The sequence below is a fragment of the Hypanus sabinus genome, chromosome 3, assembly GCF_030144855.1.
Source record: "Hypanus sabinus isolate sHypSab1 chromosome 3, sHypSab1.hap1, whole genome shotgun sequence".
Classification (NCBI taxonomy): Eukaryota; Metazoa; Chordata; class Chondrichthyes; order Myliobatiformes; family Dasyatidae; genus Hypanus; species Hypanus sabinus.
In genome coordinates this window covers 33,753,177-33,775,223 of record NC_082708.1, presented here as the reverse complement: position 1 = coordinate 33,775,223, position 22,047 = coordinate 33,753,177, and the positions used below count along the sequence as shown (strand labels likewise).

The 22,047-nt window shown below is 41.4% G+C and overlaps 2 protein-coding genes across 2 annotated transcripts in view; one reads left to right on the top strand and one right to left on the bottom strand.

The window, feature by feature from the left end:
* LOC132391180 (uncharacterized) overlaps positions 1–22,047 on the top strand; it is a 1,045,680-nt gene that overhangs the window by 582,304 nt on the left and 441,329 nt on the right. The window lies entirely within an intron of this gene.
* LOC132391177 (short transient receptor potential channel 4-like) overlaps positions 1–22,047 on the bottom strand; it is a 93,204-nt gene that overhangs the window by 26,932 nt on the left and 44,225 nt on the right. Inside the window, exon 3 of the mRNA XM_059964044.1 lies at positions 9,288–9,688. Coding sequence (XP_059820027.1) covers positions 9,288–9,665 — 378 coding nt within the window. The 5' untranslated portion in view covers positions 9,666–9,688. The remainder of the gene's footprint in view (positions 1–9,287; positions 9,689–22,047) is intronic.

Here is a 22,047-nt window from a genome sequence, read left to right as displayed (position 1 = left end):
TTATCAATCATGTAGGAGAGAAGAGTTAGATGATCATGGAGTTGTTTGTACTGTTGGGTGCTGTCGTTCATTGATTCTATTATGGATCTTGGATTTACTGAATATGCCCACAAGAAAACAAATTTTAGGGTTGTAACATATATGTACTTTGATAATAAATTTACTTTGAACTTTGTTCTCTGTTCTAACTACATGTTAATCGCACAGTCCCCTTCTGCTCATTCTTGAAAGATTTTAAATGCATGATTTAAAAGTTAACTTTATTGTAAATTTTAAATAATTCCTAATCAAAATAATTTACTGACCGCAGGCTTATTTCAATATTAACTTAATCCATGGCTGGCCTATACAGTATCTAAAATGCAATTACATGCATTTGATCCCTATTTCTTGATGAACTTGTACAATAAAAATCTATCAATTTCAAATCTTGGAAATGTCAAATCTTGGAAATTTCAAATGATACAGCGTGCAGTGGATGCTTTATGTGAAAAGATACTTCATGTTTTCAATCCCAGACAGGTTATCATTTAAAATCTAGAAACGCAGTAAATCCTTCTCACTTGCTAAAGAACAGGCATTCAATATTTCCTTTTCATATTGACCAATTCTATTCTTACATATTCTCTCAAATACTGTTAATCACATCACAGCCAAAGGGGTACAGAGCTGGAAGTTCTCTTACCCATAAAACTGAACACACATTACTTTGTTGCCTTAGAGCTTGCTCTGCACAGCTTTAGCTTATGTGAGACAAATATATCTGAATCATTATTTTCAGTCAAGTATTGAATACTTTAAAATCAACCAAGCACTGACTATGACAAACAAGGGAATCCATGGGAATTTTAAAAACTATTTCTCTTTATTCATTCACTTTCCTGTGTGCTGACAGCAGTTGGTATTTGGCTATTGCTATTTTCCTTTTATGTTGGAAGATAAATCTTGTAGATCCATTGCAATCCATGCATTGAAGGAAGTTATGCATTTGTTATAATGGAATGTTTCTAAATGATGATACATAACATAAAACAGGACAATACATGAATAGGCCCTTCAGTCCAAGGTAATGTGCTGAACTAATTATGCTAATGACACCTGATGAAACTAATCTCTTCTGCCAGCACAAAGTCCATATCCAAATTCAGATGCCGATCTAACAGCCTCTTAAACTCTATCCTAAACACCTCCACAATTAAACCTGGCAGCATATTCTAGGCATCTACCACACTGTGTATAAAAAAAACTTGCCCTGTACATCTCCTTTAAACTTTCCCCCTTCACCTTAAGTGCATACTGCAATATTAGACATTTCAAACCTGGGGTGGGGGAGGAGAACACAACTGTTCTCTACCTAAACTTCTGATAAATAAATAAAAGCTTTCATGAAGTTTCCCCTCCAGTTTACCAGACAAAACAAATGCAGTTTGTCTAGCCACTCCTTATAGTGCACACCCTCTAATCTAGGCAGTATCCTGGTAAATTTCTTCTGCACTCATTCCAAAGCCTCCACATTCTTTCTACAATGTTGCAACCAGAACTGAGCACAATACTCCAAATGTCACATAACCAGAGTTCTGTAAAGCTGCAACATAAATTCTTGACTTATCGCCTCAACTAAAAAAGGGAAGCATGTCATAGGCCTTCTTTACACTCTTATCAGTTTGTGTAGCCACTTTCAAGGAGCTTTGGACTTGGACCCCCAAGATGTCTCTGTATGTTAAATGATACGTGCACTTATGGTCTAATTTGTAATTGAGCCTGTTGGCAGTCAATGTAACCAAAAGTGAAAGTTCAGTGTTCTTCAAAGATTTGGCAGGGGCAGAAGCCATCTCTATGAATTAGCAGAGCATTTTCATGTCTTTGAAGATTAGTTTGGAGTTCTTAAAAGAATATTTAAGCCATGAGGTGTGTTCTGACAGCATCTCTTGGCTATCATCTGATACAGTTGATTCTTGTTAATTGGGACCAGTACATTTTGGTTCAATTAAAAGGCTGCCTAAGTTAGCTGAAGTTTCATGGAAATAGTTAAAAAGGTATAAAATGAACAAACTACTATTTAACAGAGTAACAAATGATGTATTTAAAGGAATTACAGAATGTCAGAACACTATAAGTCAATCTTTTGATTGTCAATGAACAAATTCAGCAGATACCTAGTACAGATAATGAACTGCTTTCATATAATGCTTTCAACCATTACATCCTCCAAGTCTTCATTTTTATTGTAACATTCAAAATGATTGTTGATATCTGAGTTTCTAACTTGCTGAAGTAGTGAAATCATTTCATTTTCACTCCCAGCCTTTTCTGGCATCTCCAATCCTGAATGCTTGAAACCACAGTGAGCAAAGTAGTTCTTATTTTTTTACCAATTATCAGTGACAAAAATCACTGCTTTTTGAAACACACACAATTTACACTATTTAAAAATGGTTTGCTGAAAGCATGGTGAGGTGAAGTGTCTAATAGCCATGCAAGTGCACATGACTGACGTTAGTTAGAAACTGTTTGACATCAGTCTCCTTTCTCAATTAAGCAGCATAGTATCCCAAATAAATTAAGGGAATCCCATCTATTTTCTTGATTAGTTTTTGTTCTTTAAAAATTGTCCCAAATAAGCAGCTTCCCTGATTAACCAATGGTCCGATTAACTGGAATCCACTGTACTTTTCTCATGCAACAGATGATAACAATATGGGATTCCTTTTCTGGGAAATATAATATTGTGATCCCATATTGTACCACATACTGGAACCTCATCTCAAGGACCTCCATGGCATCCTCTGCTAGGTTTCAATCATTACTCATCGTAGCACGTTTTACAAGTGAGAATATAGACTGAGAAAGTGATTACTAATGGTACAAGGGGCTTTCTTTCTAGACTAGGGCAAGAAACCAAGAAAAGAAGTCCCTTCTGCCACAGAAATCCATTTCTCAGCCTGTATTCTCACTTTTAATCAAACCTTCTCATTTTTTTTTGTTGTAGCTTTTATATTCTTCGTTCAAACACTTCAATGGGTTCAGAGCATCATGACCTCTCTGTGCTTGGTAGCAAACCTATCTTTGGTCATGCAGGTTATCCTTTCTCCCTAGAACACAAGCTGGTCTATAAGAGGTCTAGATTATTCCTGTCCCAGTACCTGCAGAGCATAACTGCAGGTGATTCTAGATCATGGATTTTCAAGATGTTTTTCTATTTTATGATTGAATGTGAAGGAAGGCACAATTAATATGGCTACTTGAACCAGTTAGGATGAATTTGGGTGCTAATCGAGATAAGTGTTCAGTAGTCCATTTTCAACCTATTACATCTTTCATTGATATCCGTGGAGATGAAAGTTTTGGCATGCTGATCTATTTTGCATCCAAGATTAACATACTCATTACTATTCTCTGTTATCCCAAGTTGTGTCAGTTGAAAGGTAACACAAATTCTGTTATTACAGATAGTCTAATGCTTTTATCTGATTAAACTTGCAGAAATAACTCAAAGGAATATAATCAGAAAGAGTTGTTTGAAGAATTTGGCCTGCATTTACTACCTGCTCCCAATTCTCCTTGTGAAAATGTGGTCAATCAGCTCATTGAATTGCTGTAGTGCATTCAATTATGATAATATCAGTGATATAGGTGGAGACTTCTAGTAGTTAGACCTGGTGACAATGAATAATAAAGATAGTAACTTATTTATAGATCACTTTTCATACAATGTAATTCAAAACACTTTACAATGGATCCATTACCAAGAAGACGACTTGCAGGATGTACTCTACCCAGACACCTGTCAAGTTACCATAATGGATTTTGTAAATGGTACTCAACTCACTGCAATCATGTTGTAGCAAATGGATTTAATGCTGATTAAGAAAACATCACTGACTTGAGTGGTACTGATTTTGGACAAGGCTGATTTATACTTGTGCGTCGCATCTACTCCGTAGGTATCGCGTACCCTAAGCCGTACCTACGCTGTACCCTAAGCTGTAGGGTAATGTGCACCTCTCCAGAAAAGTTACTCATGCGTCGCGGCGATGCAGACCTCAACAACTGTGAGTGGTCTGCTTGGTAGCATGGCATTTCCCCCTACGCATTTCCGGTTGCTTCTTCTCCACCATGATTGTAGGCTATGCGTACACTGATACAAAATAGATGAACCAAATTGTCAAATCTACCTGCCAACGTGTGAAAGCGTTTGAAATGCATCTCCTTGTCCATGTCTCTAATGAAGAAACTCAACACAGTGGCATAGAAACCCCACTGCCAGCTAGCGTTTTGGCGCACACCAATGCATGCTCGCTACGGCATACAGCAACGCAGAAGTGAAAATTAGGGTCATGGCATCGCCCATACGCACAAGTATAAATCAGCCTTTACGCTGGAACTGTGCTTCTCAAGAGAAATGCTGATTATTCTATCACATTTCTGATTTGTAGGAATAATGGGTAATAACACAGTATTGCAGGCGCATATAGAGCTTTCCCATGTCCTAATCTGGGAATATCTGATCATTTGTCTTTACATCTGATCCCAGCATATAGACCATTGATAAGGAAGGAGAAACCAACCTCCAAGGCAGTGACGGTATGGCCTGAGAGAGCCACCTCCAGTCTTCAAGATTACTTCGAGAGTCTGTTTGTACGCCAGGCTACGCATGACTCAGGCACTGATTTAGAGGAATACACAATGACAGTTACGTGCTGCATCAAATTCTGCTTAGAGAATGTCATCACTACCAAAAATAACAGGATATTCCCAAAACGGAAGCCTTAGATGAATGAGTTACGGAACCTGCTCAAAGCTCATGACGCTGCCTACAGATCCAGTGACACCAAAGCATACTGCAAGAGAAGACTGCATCTTAAGAGAGCCATAATCTCAGAATGGTGGTGCAGGGCTGAATGGTCTACTTCTGCACCTATTGTCTATTAAGAGAGGAATCAAGACCGCCAAGTATAGACATAAAGTACAGATTGAGATATATTTCTATACCACCACCAATCCCCGACATGTTTTGGAACACATGTAAATTTGGGGATTTTTTTTTCAATTAAGCCATACCACATGCATTGCAAATATCTGTTTTGCACAGTCTTGATTAGCGCCACCATATTGCTTTCTTGAGCAAAGACAGTAAGGTTCTATACTATTTATACTATTCTAGGAAGTGAAAAGGTTCTGGGCAATTAGGAAGTCAGTGACATGATGGAAAACACTCAGGCTCAGACTTCTTCCTAAAGCCACTGTGCTTGATTGCTTTAGTTTCCTGGACAATAAGTGATTACTTTGTTAACTGTTTGTTAAAAGGCAATGGAATGAAGCTAAATGCCAATGAATATCAATGGAAGATGTTGGTATATCCTTGTTGAAGATGGACACTATTTCCCATTTAAAACATGTTATGTCAACTTATCAGCCCACAGCTAAATTTGTTCAAGTTTTGCTGTGTATATGCATGTACGTATTGTTTCGGTATCAGCTAGAAGTAGCCACTGGGATTAAAAGTTCAAATATCAACAAATATCTCTCTTCTACTCTTTTGATAAAAAGGTCTCGAGGAACTCTCCATTTGTACCTAGGAAGGTCATAGATGGGATAGTGGTGATTTCTACATCTAGGACAATCCTCAAAGGATTTCCTGCAAATGACACCTGGGGCTGAAATAATTAAATTCCAAAATCCACAGCTAACCTTTTGCTAGATATACTGCAGCCATATTAAAGTTTTATTTTATTTACTTATAGGATGTGGGGATCTCAGGCCGAGCCAGCATGTAATTGGTCATTCCTAAATGTCCTTTGGAAGGTGGTGGTGGTGAGCTGCCTTCTTGAACTGCTGCAGTCCCTGAGGTGCAAGTATACCCACAAAGTGGGAAGGAGATCCAGATGTTGACCCAACAATGGTTAATATATTTCCAAGCCAAGGTGGCCCGTGTTCTCGAGAGCAACACAGAGCTTCCAGGTGGTGGTGATCTCACTATTTTGCTGCCATTGTCTTTCAGCTGGTAGAGGTGGTGGGTTTATAAGGTGATTTCAGAAGTCTTGGCCAGTTGCTGCTTGTGCCAATGGCACAAGCTGCTGCTACTGTCCACTGGAATGAGTAAATGGTCGTGAATAGAGTACAATTCAAGTGGGCTGCTATGATCTCGCTGGTGCTTGCAACAGGGTTCCTAGACTGTAACCTTCTTATGCCTATAAGAAACACATTCCACACTTTATTGATGATCAGCAACAGACAGACTGCATCTGTCCCAATATTTGTGGGCGAAACACACCAAGGCAATCTTCAATATGGTCAAATAAATGTCGCTGCTCTTAACTTGTTCGAAAGATTGAAGATATACTGACCTTGAAATCATAGATTGTGACTACAATTGTGCTTCAATTATGTTTAGAGCCTCCTGATATACAGATCCGAATTAGTAGATCTGTTTTGCATACTATTTAGCACAAGGTTAAAGTCACATAATGCAAAGTAGATGATGACAGATATTCTCAGTGTGGAGAATTCCTCATCACAAGGACTGCAGCAATTGCTCATGGTGTTGGCATCATGGACAAATGCGTATGTACCAGTTGGATTGTTAATAATGTGTTCAAAGCAGGTTTATTCATGATCTTTTACCACTTGTTGTATAATCCAAAACATTGCTATATCCTAAACAGTAGTATCTCTTGAGTCACTGATGCCAGCCATTTTAATATTGAACAATGAAGTTCCCAGCAAAAATTATATTCTGTCCTTGCTAGTACCTGTGATTATTCCAGATGGTGTTCAATGTGGAGGAGTGCTGATACATTGGTTAAGGGAAGACTAAAGGTTGTAATCCTTGCCTCTGCCTGACTAATCCAAGTTATTGATGCTGTAATGCTTTTGTCACGTCAGAAAAAAAGATCATGAGAAATGTGGGGAAAATACATCCTCGGAGATCTCTATGAGATAATTGGCTTCAGGAGATTCTGGGCCATTATTTCTGCGTGCACTAATTTAAAAGAACACAGTATCAAGCAATGATGGAAACAAGTTACACTGGTTCATTCAAATGCAGTTTGAACACATTTAGTCTAGAAAAGCATTTGAGCTATTTGAAGCAACGTATTAAGTGGAGAGTGATAAGGGTGGAGAAGAGGAGACCACAGTCGACTATGGACACAGTAGACTTAGCCAAAAGTTTCTCAAAGGGACGCGGGTAGGGAAGGTTGTGGTGGTTTCCTTGTCTTTGTGTTTATAGTAGGCTAAATGCCAGTGTTTGATTATTAGAATTAGTTGGTAATTCCATTATTGTTGTATGACTATAAGGATAGTAGAAGGTAAATTCAAAAGGATTTTTAAGCTTTGATGAGGAATTTCTATGAGGCCAGGTTCCTAAATGTGCAAAATAAGCTTGAATACACTTAACGGTTTGGTAAGTGGGTAAGGAACAGAAATCATTGCATCCAAAATATTTAATACTACGTCTGTACTGTCGAACAATACCATTCAATTTTACTGCCTGCCTTTTACATTTTTATATCCTCTTACTTCGGCCTAATAATGGAATATATATACTTCAAGTTCAAATTTATTTTCATAGGCATATGTACATAACCAGGTTATAAATGCGATGAAAGTTAGCTTTTTGCAGCTGCATTATAGTACATTACAAACATGACAAGCATACATCAACATAAACTTAAATTAACAATGTATATAATACATAAAATATAGTTTACATAACTTACATAACAAAATAAGCAAAAAATAAACAATGGCATTAGTGCAAGTTGAGGGAAATAGAGCATTATTAAGGATTTTTAGTCAGTTCCGGTTTAGTCGGGAAGTAGCTGTTGTTGCACACTAAGGTGTGGGCTTCCAGGCTCTTGCATGTCCTGCTAGAAGCAAGAAAAGGGAATGGAGAAGATAGTAGGGGTTCATTCCTTCGAGAGCAATATTTTTCCTTCGATTTTCTTTTAAAGAACCTTCATCAGAGATAACCAGTAACTTGCATGTTGATATACTAAAATGTGTTATCCCTAATGCCATTTTGTGCTTCCTAATATCCAGAAATGGAGAAAGGGTGAAGATAAGAAATTCAGCACCGTTATTATTGAAAGTACTTATTCTTACATTCCTCTGTATTCCCAATAAGTGAACACAAAACAAAAACAAGACAGGCACATGAATATGCAGCAAGTGGAAGGATATGAACCTCGTGCAGGCAGAAAGGATTAGCTTAATTAGGTATCATTTTAATTAGTTTGGTATAAAATCATGGGCTAAAGGGCCTGTTCCTGTGTACACAGCAATTGTGTAGTAGACTAAAAATATGGATATTGCTGATGATCTAAAGCAGAAGTCCACTGAATAATTTCAAATGAATAATTTATTAAAACTAGTATCTAAAATCTAGAGCCAAAGGGCACAGGAACAGACTCTTTAACCCAAGCTGACAATTAAGTACTAATCCCATTTACCTTGAATGTAATTATTAGCTTTTTATTTTCCTTTGTGTTATTATGTTTCCATTGCCTACATGTTGCATCAAAGCTCAATCTACTTTCTATGTATATTGAAAAAATTGCGTATGTCAAATGATGACAACTAAACTATGTACACACAGTGGCCACTTTATTAGGTACACCCGGATACCTGCTCATTAATGCCAACATCTTATCAGCCAATCATGTGGCAGCAACTCAGTGCATAAAAGCATCCAGACATGGTCAAGAGGTTCAGTTGTAGTTCAAACCAAACATCAGAATTGGCAAGAAATGGGATCTAAGTAACTGACTATGGAATAATTATTGGTGCCAGGCAGGATAACTTGAGTATCTCAGAAACTGCTGATCTGGGATTTTTATGTACAACAGTCTCTAGAGTTTACAAAGAATAGTGAAAAAAAAACACTAGTGAGTGACTGTTTCATGGGTAAAAACAGCTTATAAATAAGTCAGAAGAGAATGGCTAGACTGGTTCAGCTGAAAGGAAGGCAAAAGTAACTCAAATAACCATGCAGTACAACAGTGGTGTGCAGGAGAACATCTCTGAATGCACAACACATAAAACCTTGAAGCAGATGGGCTAAAACAGCATGAACATATACTGAGCAGCCACTTTATTAGATAGAGGAGGTACTTAATAAAGTGGCCACTGAGTGCAATTTCCAATATAAATTCAAAATTCTCAGTACTTGAATTGCACTTGTACAATAAAAAACTGTAAAATGAAAATAATGCTGTGTGATAATTGATATACTGAGAAGAATGCAGATGTCACTTACACAACACTTTATATTTCAAGTAACTTACTTGCTTTTCTCCTCTAGGTTTCTTGTGATTTAATAGTAATTCAACAGCTCCAACAACTTCCTTCCTGATGGCATGTAGAAGAGCATCCCCTATGTACACATTGAAACTCAGTAGAAGTTCAATGATTTCCAAGTTCTCATTTTCAATGCCTATGAGGAGTGCAGTCCGTCCCAGAGGATCAATACAATTAATGTTGATTTTAAAATAAATTTCAGCTTCTTCAAGTGCTTGCTTGACACTTGCATAATCACCTTTTTCAACAGCACTTAGGTAACTCTTCTCTGCAGGAGAGAGTTCAGATTCTGCTCTCACAATGCGAAGAGAAATTCGGTCTCTATATGGTGCATTGTCACTTTTTTTGTAGTACAGCTGAGCCATCTTTCATGCATGTCAAAGTGTTCCTTAAAGAGAAAAAATAATGAATTACATTTTTGTTATAACGGCAAAATATACAGATTCAGGAAATCTGAAATAAAAATGGTAAGTGACGAAAATACCCGGCAAATCAAGCAGCATTTGTGATGAAGCAGAATTAATGCTAATTGATGACCATCAATGACCTGAAATAATTAAGTTTGTTTTTGTCATCAAAGATGCTGTCACTCTTAAAATGCTGATTTTTTAAATTCTTATTTAAAATAATTAATAGATTGTGCTACTGGCTGACTGTGATGGTTGTACTTCATTTTACAAATCAAACAACAAACAATTCCCCTACTTCTGACATTGGTAAATTATCTTGATTTTAAATAGTACAGAAAACAGCAAAACTAAGAAAACTAACATGCTTGCAATAAACACATTAAAAGCCTAGGATTTTCTTATTCTCTGTTCAGATACTTGCCGCCTCAAGATAAAAGAAAAGGCTCTGAGTCGTGTTATTTTGTTAACAAATCTTTTTTTCAAAGATTGAAATAATTAACCTTACAAAAGGAATCATGAAGCACTGCATCTCTTTCTGGCAAGGGAAAGGAAAGGCTGCCTCTCACCCTCTCAGCACATTCAATTCCACTAGTCCTTCTTAGGAGGTTAAGGAGGTTTGGCTCATCACCAAACATACTAAAAAACTTCTACAGATGTAATGTTGAAAGCACCCAGACTAGTTGCATCATGGTCTGGTATCTCAATCAGATGTGCAGGAATGTAAACAGCTGCAGTGAGTATTAGATTCAGCCCAACACATCATGGCACATCCCTCCCTACTATTGGTAATATGTACAGGAAGTGCTGCCTCATGGAGGTAGCATCCATCAAAATATATCCCCTCGCCATGCCATCATCTAGCAGGAGGGACAGAAGTTTGAAGTTCAACTCCACCAAGTTCACAGACAGCTACTTCTCTTCAATCATTTGGTTCTTGAACCAACTGGCACAAACCTAATCACTATATCTTTACACAACTATGACGATTTTGATCACTTTGCACAACAATCCACGTGTTCTTTGTTGTAAAAATTAAGAACAAGTTACATTTATGTTTTTCTGTGAATGAGATGCTATGTGTTTGTGATGTTGCTGCAACCAAATTTTTCATTGCACCTATACAAACCGAACTATCAAGTTTGTTGATGACACAGTGGCTGGCCACATTAACAGTGGTGACGAGATGGTGTAGAGAGGAGGTCGAGTGGCTGGCACTTGAGTCTTAATGTAAACAAGACTAAAGAAATGATTGCGGACTTTAGGAAGGTGCAGCACAAGTGACTCCTCTGTGGAAAGAGTTAGAAAAACCAAGTTTCTAGTCATGCACATAACAAATGATCTCACCTAGTCTCTCAACACCACTTTAGTCAAGAAAGCAAAACAGCGTCTTACTGAGGAGACTGAGGCGACGGAAACTCCGCTGTCCCCCATTCTAACCAATTTTTACAGGAGCACCATTCTGAATGTCCTGACCAGCTGTGTCACCATCTGACGTGGGAATTGCAAGGCATCTGACTGCAAGCCCCTACTATGGACTGCAAAGGCTGCTGAGGGGATCATCAGGGTCTCTCTTCCACCAGTCAACAACTGCCCCTCCTCACCCGTCCAACAATCTCTTTGACCCTCTGCCATTAGGGCAGGAGGAACTGCAGCACTACAAGGACTGTTAGGATAGGAAAGAGCTGAGAGATTACTGAACTCTCTGCCACTACTGAGGTCTCACCACATATGACGCGCTGGTAGTGTTATACTACTTACTTATTAATCTGTGCCATAAATGCACCCTATGATTTGTGTATTTGTGATATTACTTTATATTGTGTGTGAGTTTGTGTTGTGAACCTTGATTTAGGAACTTTGTTTTGTTTTGCAGTATAAAATTTATACAATAAACTTGAACATGATGCATGTAGTAAAGCAGATGACACTGAACAGTATATTACTGTATAATGTCATATGCACATGAATATACGCAGTTACAGCAGTAGAATCAATGTTGGGAGAAGCAACTGAAGCAATGCGATGGATAATTTTGATACAAGCTCAGTCCCAGCTGGAAGAATGGGTATCAGCCTTCAGAGTGACAGTTCAGCAGACAACTAGAATCAGGTGGCAACGATTTCTGCTCTCACACCTGTAGTCCAGGACCTTACAGCTGACAACCAGCATTAAGTGACAGCCATTACTGCTCTCACAAATGCAATTCAGCAGCTTGGTCATACCAGTCTCATTTGTAGGTCCTCTTTTTCTACTGCCCCATCAACCTCAGCTACTAATATCCCGACTCCCACATTCAGACTAGAACCAAGGATTCCTCCACCAGGCAGACTGTCCGGTGATCCTGGCGGCTGCAGGAATTTTATTAACCAACGTGATCTGACTTTCTAAGCCCAGTCTAGTTGGTTCAGTGATGATGCTCATAGTCTGGGATATGTGGTTAACCTGTTAGATCGACCCTCATTCAACCTGTTCAATGCTCTACAGGAGCAAGGTTCCTCCACATCCCAGTCATTTCGGCAATTTGTTGTCAAGGCAAGGAGAGTCTGATCTACCAAGATGGGGTCAGGAGGCTGCCCACTGACTCCTGGACCTGTGCTAAGGTAGATGGACAGTGAGGGGCAATGTAATAAAGTTCTGCATGCTTGGGGTGAGGCGGAGTGGAATGAGAGACATCTCATGACTGAGTGCAGGAGTCCAGCATGAGATTGCTGTCCAAGATGAGAAGGACAGTCTGGATGATCTGATTCATGTTGACAACTGGACCACTGAGTGGCACAGGGAAAAAATATCCTGAGCTTTGTGATCACCGTCTGTCATCACTCAGTACCCAGTCCAGGGAGGGTGGCAATGCAGATGGGGCACATGCACCTGTCTGAGGAATGAGATCAGTGCAGAACAGTGATCCAGGACACTTCCAGGCTTCATGTCCCAAGCGCCCAGTAAACGAGGATACCCATCAACAAGAAGGGGAGATCTGCTGGGTTGGTTCTCCCTGCCGTCAGCTTCCCTAATTGTGTGATAGCCCAGCTTCCTTGTCGTGTGGGTCTCAGACCCAGGAACACCAAGGCATTTATTGACTCCAGGGCAAACAGGAATATCATTGATACCTCTCCAGCTCTAAAATAAAGCGTCCTTCTCAGAAATAGAGAGTAAGTATCGACATCAAGGGCTTAGATAGTTGACCACTGGGCATCAGTAAGATCCATCTTTCCACAGAACCCTCCAACTTGTTCTTGAACACAATAGGGAACAACTCTCCTACTGTCTGGTTGATCCACTTGAACTGCCGCTGGTGCTTGGCCTTCTCTATCCATGGTCGTTTCAGGACAAGAGGGGGAAAACAGCTGGCCCTGGGAAGACAAGTGTCAGGTAAGAGGTCTATGACACAGTTTTATGGCCAGTGCGGGCTACAGAGGTGGCCTTCCCTTTACTGAAGACCTCAAGAAGATTGGCATATTCAGCTGGAATCCCAGACAGGTCAACATCCTTAGCTGACACAAGAGGGAATTCATGGAATGGAGCTTGAGCTAGATCCAAACAGGTAGACAGGAATGCCGATTCCTCACTTTTGGGAGTTCTTTAAGAAACCAATTGGTTGGTGAGTTACGTCAGAATAACCAAGGGAGACCAAGCACCCGTGGTGGTTCTCCACAATGATTGCCTTCAAGCACAAGTTGGAGGGCTTGGGTGGAAAGGTGGATCTGGCCAGTGTCCATAAGTCAGCTGTCCAGGGACTTAACATTGACCATTCCTCTTAATTCCAGAGTCAGAATGTCTCATCTTTGATCCAGAGTCGTGTCCATTAGATTCCCAGCTACAGTCAATAAACACATTTAAGTTCATGGGTCCAAGACCCTCACGGTAAGGAAGTTGTACGCATTATCCAATTAGGGGAAGCTGAACTGCAGAAAGAACCGAACCATCAGACTCCCCTCCCTGTTGACAGGTATCCTCTTTTACTGAACACCTGGGACACGCCAAGTGGAAATGTCCTGGATCACAATTGAAGCAGGAACCTGTTCTACTGTGCTGCTCTTGCTCCTCCTGAAACAGGCACATACACTCCACTTCCATAGGCTCCTCTGTAGACTGGTGAGGGAGACAGCAAGGAAAGACAGTGATCAGTCAGCGCATGGGAAGCATTCTTTCCCTGCGCCACTCAAGTTACCTGGTTGTCAACTCAAATAGCCAGATTCATCAGGTCATCCAGACTATCCTGCTTGTCATGGATAGCAATCTCGTGCCGGACCCCTGCATTCAATCCACTCTGGAAAGCAGCGATGAGAGATCCCTCATTCCACCCAGTCTCTACTGTAAGCTTGTGGAGTTTAACTGCATAGGTCCTCACTGACCCCTGCTTTAGTGCAGGTCCAAGAGACAGTGGGCAGTCTCCTGACCCTGTACTGGAAGGTCAAAAACACTACTTAACTCTGCAACAAAATGTCGGTTTCTGCCTGGTCGTGGAATACTTGGTTCTTCTATGGATGTGCGAGTCTGTGGTGGCCCAACAGTGGGAGTCAGCTCTGGACCACGGAGTGGGAGCATTAGGGCAGCAGAAATAGAGGGCCTGTGAGATAGAGGAAGTGGGACTGACATGGCCAGAGACTGCTGAATTGCGTTGTTGAGAGCGCTAATGGCTGTCAGCCCATGCTGACTGTCACAGGGAATTTGTAGATGGCGGTCAAGAGAGTGGAAATCACGGACACCTGACTCCAATTGTCTGTCGTGAGCTGTTGAACAGCTGCGGTAAGGGATGATACCTGTTCCGCCAGATGAGACTGGGATTGTAGGCACAAGAGTTTTTCCTTCATTGCTTCAGTAATTTCACCTAAAACAGATTCAACTGCCTGTAGCTTGTCCCCTACCTGACCAATGAACCTTAGGGCCAAGGTCAGCTGCTCTCTCTCTTGCTAGCAGATGCTTGACGGATTGAAAATTTCTATCAGTGCACCAACAAATGATACTAATCTGCCACTGCACAGAACTGTAGCCCCAGAGAGCTGTATATAAAAACTTAAAACCTGAAAATGTACCCTGGAATGAAAGTCCAAACAAAAGATTTGATATAACACTCATTCACCCACTGTTCAAAATATACTGCATCCATGCACTTCAACAATTTTAATATTACATAGCAAAATTGGAAATACAGTTGAGTACAAACTTTTTCATGAGAAAATCTGCAGAGGCTGGAAGTCCGAGCAACACACACAAAATGCTGGAGGTACTCAGCAGGCCAGGTAGCATCTATGGAAAAGAGTACAGTTGATGTTTTGGGCTGAGAACCTTCGGCCTGAAACGTCAACTGCATTTTTCCATGCTGGGCCCTCTTTGTGTGTTTGAGACCTGCTGTCAGGGAGAGAAACTGAAGACTCTAATGTGAACAAGGTTTTAAGGGAAAAGAAAACAATAAATATTAGGCCAAACTGGGTTGTTTACTAAAACTCTCAAATGGAAAACTAGATGCAATATCTAAATATAAAACAAATACTGCTAGTCTTTAGCATCAGTCGATGCAATAGTCCACTTGATTAGGTAAGGCTGAATGCAAGCAGGCAATGTATTGTTGCTGTGCTTTGCACTAGCCTTGACAGGCACAGCAACGAAAAGGGTGGTAAATACTGCCATAATAATTAGCTGAAATGTGCATATTCATGAGCGCAATTGCCCAATCTGCTGCGCTGCCAAGTTGATAGCTGTGGCAGTAGTTCATCTTTAGTCCTTAATTTAGTATAGGCAGGATAGAATTAGGGCAGTGGAATATTCCTACTGCAAGATGCAAGAAGTGAGGGAATTCCATGATCAATGAACTGAAGCTGGAGTCTTACATACTCAGGATCATCCAGGAAACTGAGGGCTTTTACTTAAAGTGGTCACACCCAAGGTACAGGCTTCAGATAAATGGATGATCAAGGAAAGATTATGTGAGTAGGGAATCAGTGCAGGACCTTCCTATAGCCATTACCCTCAGGAACAGGTATACCTTCTGGATGCTGCTGGGAGTGAATGACTATTAGAACAGAGCAACAGCCAGGTTAGTGGTACCTTGGCCAACTCTGAAACTTTGGCAAGGCAAGGAAAGGCCAGACAAAGCAAGAGGGATAGGAGATTTGATGGGGGACAGATAGGAAATCCTGTGGCTGTGAAAGAGATGCAAGGATTGTGTATTGCCTCCAGGGTGTTCGGGTCTGTATGACTCAAGAGCAGTTGCTAAACATCCTCAAGGGGAGGATGAACAGCCAGAGGTCATGGTGCACACAGGCACTAATGACATTGGTAGAAAGGGGGAAGAGGTTCTGTGCAGTGAGTATAGGGAGTTAGTAAAAAGACTGAAAAGGAACATCTCAAAGGCAGTAATCTGGATTTCTCTTGGTGCTATGTGCTAGTCAGAGCAGGAATAAAAGATAGAACACGTGTGTGCACCTCAGGAATTGGTACAAGGGGCAGGGTTCAGGTTCTTGATCGTTGGAATGTCTTCCAGAGCAAGGGTAATCTGAACCCGAGGTACAGGTTGTATCTTAACTGTAAGGAAACCAATATCTGAGCCAGGAGGGTTTAAACTATTTTGGCAGGGGGTTTGGGAACGAGAGCACCAGGTCTGAAAGTGCAAGGATTGAGAGGACGGTAGATGGTCATGACCAATAAGGGCAAGCAGGGCAAAGTAATAAACAGAATCAGATGGAAGGCTTGCAATATGCGTTTTAATGCTAGGATATTATGGGCAAGAATGACAAGTATATTACAGTATATTGCCTGGAGACTGTTTCGCTGAACACCTACGCTACCCCACTCGGGATAGGGTTCCCCTTGTCCTCACCTACCACCCCACCAGCCTCCAGGTCCAACATATAATTCTCCGTAACTTCCGCCACCTCCAAAGGGATGCCACTACCAAGCACATCTTTCCGTCCCCCCCTTTCTGCTTTCTGCAGGGATCGCTCCCTATGCGACTCCCTTGTCCATTCATTCCCCCCCCCCCCATCCCTTCCCGCCGATCTCCCTCCTGGCATTTAACCTTGTAAGCTGAACAAGTGCTACGCCTGCCCTTACACTTCCTCCCTCACCACCATTCAGGGTCCCAGACAGTCCTTCCAGGTGAGGCAACACTTCACCTGTGAGTCGGCTGGTGTGGTATACTGCGTCCAGTGCTCCGGTGTGGCCTTTTATCTATTGGTGAGACCCGACGCAGACTAGGAGACCGTTTTGCTGAACACCTACTCTCAGTCCGCCAGAGAAAGCTGTAACTCCTAGTGGCCACACACTTTAATTCCACATCCCATTCCCATTCTGATATGTCTATCCATGGCCTCCTCTACTGTCAAAATGAATCCAAACTCAGGTTGGAGGAACAACACCTTATATACTGGCTGGGTAGCCTCCAACTTGATGGCATGAACATTGCCTTCTCTAACTTTTGTTAATGCCCTTCCTCCCCTTCTTAACCCATCCCTGACATATTTAGTTGTTTGCCTGTTCTCCATCTCCCTCTGGTGCTTCACCCCACTTTTTCTCCCGAGGCCTCCTGTCCCATGATCCTTTCCCTTCTCCAGCTCTGTATCACTTTCGCCGATCACCTTTCCAGCTCTAAACTTCATCCCACCCCCTCCGGTCTTCTCCTATCATTTCACATTTCCCCCTCCCCCCACTACTTTCAAATCTCTTACTATAGAAACATAGAAAATAGGTGCAGGAGTAGGCCATTCGGCCTTTCGAGCCTGCACGGCCATTCAGTATGATCATGGCTGATCATCCAACTCAGAACCCTGTACCTGTCTTCTCTCCATACCCCCTGATCCCTTTAGCCACAAGGGCCATATCTAACTTCCTCTTAAATATAGCCAATGAACCGGCCTCAACTGTTTCCTGTGGCAGAGAGTTCCAAAGATTCACCACTCTTTGTGTGAAGAAGTTTTTCCTCATCTCGGTCCTAAAAGGCTTCCCCTTTTTCCTTAAACTGTGACCCCTTGTTCTGGATTTCCCCAACATCGGAAACAATCTTGCTGCATCTAGCCTGTCCAATCCCTTTAGAATTTTATACGTTTCAATAAGATCCCCCCCTCAATCTTCTAAATTCCAGTGAGTATAAGCCTAGTCGATCCAGTCTTCATATGAAAGTCCTACCATCCCAGGAATCAATCCGGTGAACCTTCTCTGTACTCCCTCTATGACAAGACTGTCTTTCCTCCGATTAGGGGACCAAAACTGCACACAATACTCTAGGTGCGGTCTCACCAAGGCCTTGTACAACTGCAGTAGAATCTCCCTGCTCCTGTACTCAAACCCTTTTGCTATGAATGCCAACATACCATTTGCCTTTTTCACCGCCTGCTGTACCTGCATGCCCACCTTCAATGACTGGTGTACAATGACACCCAGGTCACATTGCATCTCCCCTTTTCCTAATCGGCCACCGTTCAGATAATAATCTGTTTTCCTGTTCTTGCAACCAAAGTGGATAACCACACATTTATCCACATTAAATTGCATATGCCATGAATTTGCCCATTCACCTAACCTATCCAAGTCACCCTGCATCCTCCTCACAGCTAACACCGCCACCCAGCTTTGTGTCATCCACAAACTTGGAGATGCTGCATTTAATTCCCACATCTAAATCATTAATATATATTGTAAACAACTGGGGTCCCAGCACTGAGCCTTGCGGTACCCCACTAGTCACTGCCTGCCATTCTGAAAAGTTCCCGTTTACTCCCACTCTTTGCTTCCTGTCTGCCAACCAATACTCTATCCACATCAATACTATACCCCCAATACCGTGTGCTTTAAGTTTGCACACTAATCTCCAGTGTGGGACCTTGTCAAAAGCCTTTTGAAAATCTAAATATACTACATCCACTGGCTCTCCCCTATCCACTCTACTAGTTACATCTTCAAAAAATTCTATAAGTTTCATCAGACATGATTTTCCTTTCACAAATCCATGCTGAATTTGTCCGATGATTTCACCTCTTTCCAAATGTGCTGTTATCACATCTTTGATAACCGACTCTAGCATTTTCCCCACCACCGATGTCAGACTTACCGGTCTATAATTCCCTGGTTTTTCTCTCCCTCCTTTTTTAAAAAGTGGGGTTACATTAGCCACCCTCTAATCCTCAGGAACTAATCCAGAATCTAAGGAGTTTTGAAAAATTATCACTAATGCATCTACTATTTCTTGGGCTACTTCCTTAAGCACTCTGGGATGCAGACCATCTGGCCCTGGGGATTTATCTGCCTTTAATCCCTTCAATTTACCCAACACCACTTCCCTACTAACATGTATTTCCTTCAGTTCCTCCATCTCACTAGACCCTCGGTCCCCTACTATTTCCAGAAGATTATTTATGTCCTCCTTGGTGAAGACAGAACTAAAGTAGTTATTCAATTGGTCTGCCATGTCCTTGTTCCCTATGATCAATTCACCTGTTTCTGACTGTAAGGGACCTACATTTGTCTTGACCAATCTTTTTCTTTTCACATATCTATAAAAGCTTTTACAATCAGTTTTTATGTTCTCTGCCAGTTTTCTCTCAATCTTTTTTCCCTTTCCTAATTAAGCTCTTTGTCCTCCTCTGCTGGTCTCTGAATTTCTCCCAGTCCTCAAGTGTGCCGCTTTTTTTTGCTATGTTTCTTCTTTGGACTTGATACTATCCCTAATTTCCCTTGTCAGCCACAGGTACACTACCTTCCCTGGTTTATTCTTTTGCCAAACTGGGATGAACAATTGTTGTAGTTCATCCAAGCGATCTTTAAATGCTTGCCATTGCATGTCCACCGTCAACCCTTTAAGTATCATTTGCCAGTCTATCTTAGCTAATTCTCGTCTCATACCTTCAAAGTTACCCTTAAGTTCAGAACCTTTGTTTCTGAATTAACTAAGTCACTCTCCATCTTAATGAAGAATTCCACCATATTATGGTCACTCTTACCCAAGGGGCCTCACACGACAAGATTGCAAACTAACCCTTCCTCATTGCTCAATACCCAATCTAGAATGGCCTGCTCTCTAGTTGGTTCCTCGACTTGTTGGTTCAGAAAACCATCCTGCATACATTCCAAGAAATCCTCCTCAGCAGTACCCTTACCAATTTGGTTCACCCAATCTATATGTAGATTGAAGTCATCCATTATAACTACTGTTCCTTTATTGCATGCATTTCTAATTTCCTGTTTAATGCCATCCCCAACCTCACTACCACTGTTACGTGGCCTGTACACAACTCCCACCAGCGATTTCTGTCCCTTACTGTTATGCAGCTCTGCCCATATCGATTCCATATCCTCCAGGCTAATGTCCTTCCTTTCTATTGCATTAATTGCCTCTCTAACCAGCAATGCTACCCCACTAGCTTTTCTTTCCTGTCTATCCCTCCTGAATATTGAATATCCCTGGATGTTCCTTTCCTTTCAGTTAGTCCTGACGAAGGGTCTCGGCCTGAAACGTTGACAGTGCTTCTCCTTATAGATGCTGCCTGGCCTGCTGTATTCCACCAGCATTTTGTGTGTGTTGTTAGTATATTACAGTAGTATATTGACTGGATGTACCATAGTTTGATATGGAAATACAATTCCATACCAGGCTGTGACTGGAAAATCCTACAAAAAGTAGTGAATATGGCCCAGTTCATCACGAGTAAACCCCTCCCATTGAGCACATCTACACGAAGTGTTGTCACAGGTAAGCAGTGACCAGCATCAGGGACCCCCACCACCCAGGCCATTCTCTCTTCTCACTGCTGCCATGGTACAGGAGCCTCAGAGGCCTCACACCACCAGGTTCAGGAACAGTTATTACCCCTCAACCATTAGGCTCTTGAACCAAAGGGGAAAACTTCACTCATTATCTTCACTTGCCTCATCATCAAAATGTTCCTACAACCTATGCACTCACTTTCACTGACTCTTCATCTCATGTTCGCAATATTTATTGCCCATTTGTTTATTATTTCTTTCTTTTGTATTTGCACAGTTTGTTGTCATTTGCACATTGGTTGAACAAAAGAAATGGGATTTCATTGATTATATTATGGTTATTATTCTATTATGGATTTATTGAGCATGTCTGCAGGAAAATGAATCTCAGGGTTGTATACAGAACATAGAATAGTACAGCGCATTACAGGCCCTTCAGCCCACAATGTAACCCCCCACCTTAAATTCCTCCATTTACCTCTCTAGTAGTCTCTTAAACTTCACTAGTGTATCTGCCTCCACCACTGACTCAGGCAGTGCATTCCACGCACCAACCACTCAGTGAAAAACCTTCCTCTAATATCCCCCTTGAACTTCCCTTCCCTTACCTTAAAGCCATGTCCTCTTGTACTGAGCAGTGGTGCCCTAGGGAAGAGATGCTGGCTGTCGACTCTGTCTATTCCTCTTAATATCTTGTACACCTCTATTATGTCTCCTTTCATCCTCCTCCTCTCCAAAGAGTAAAGCCCTAGCTCCCTTAATCTCTGATCACAATCCATACTCTCTAAACCAGGCAGCATCCTGGTAAATCTCCTCTGTACCCTTTCCAATGCTTCCACATCCTTCCTATAGTGAGATGACCAGAACTAGACACAGTACTCCAAGTGCGGCCTAACTAGTGTTTTATAGAGCTGCATCATTACATCGCATTTCTTAAACTCTATCCTTCGACTTATGAAAGCTAACACCCCATAAGCTTTCTTAACTACCCTATCTACCTGTGAGGCAACTTTCAGGGATCTGTGGACATGTACCCCCAAGATCCCTCTGCTCCTCCACACTACCAAGTATCCTGCCATTTACTTAGTACTCTGCTTGGAGTTTGTCCTTCCAAAGTGTACCACCTCACACTTCTCCAGGTTGAACTCCATCTGCCACTTCTCCGCCCACTTCTGCATCAGATCAATGTCTCTCTACAATCTTCGACAATCCTCTATACTATCTACAACACCACCAACCTTTGTGTCATCTGCAAACTTGCCAACCCACCCTTCTACCCCCATATCCAGGTCGTTAATGAAAATCACAAAAAGTAGAGGTCCCAGTGAGAATGTGAAGAGGGTAAAGGGTACGTGTAGGAGGAGTGGGCGAGGGGTATGTGTAGCAAAATATGTAGACAGGATCAGGGAAAGGATACGTCTTTGGGGAAGTGTAGTAGAACTGGAAAGAGGTAGATGAAATAAGATTCTAGACAGCATGTGGCAACCACAAAGAGGAACCTTGCGACCACAAGACAATGTGTTCGGCAAAGTATTTTGAGCTATATACCTATTTTGAGTGTTTTGCTTGCGTCCATACCTATTCCAAGTATTACACTTGCGTCTATGCTTATTCTGAGTATTTTGCGTGCTTAGCTATGCAA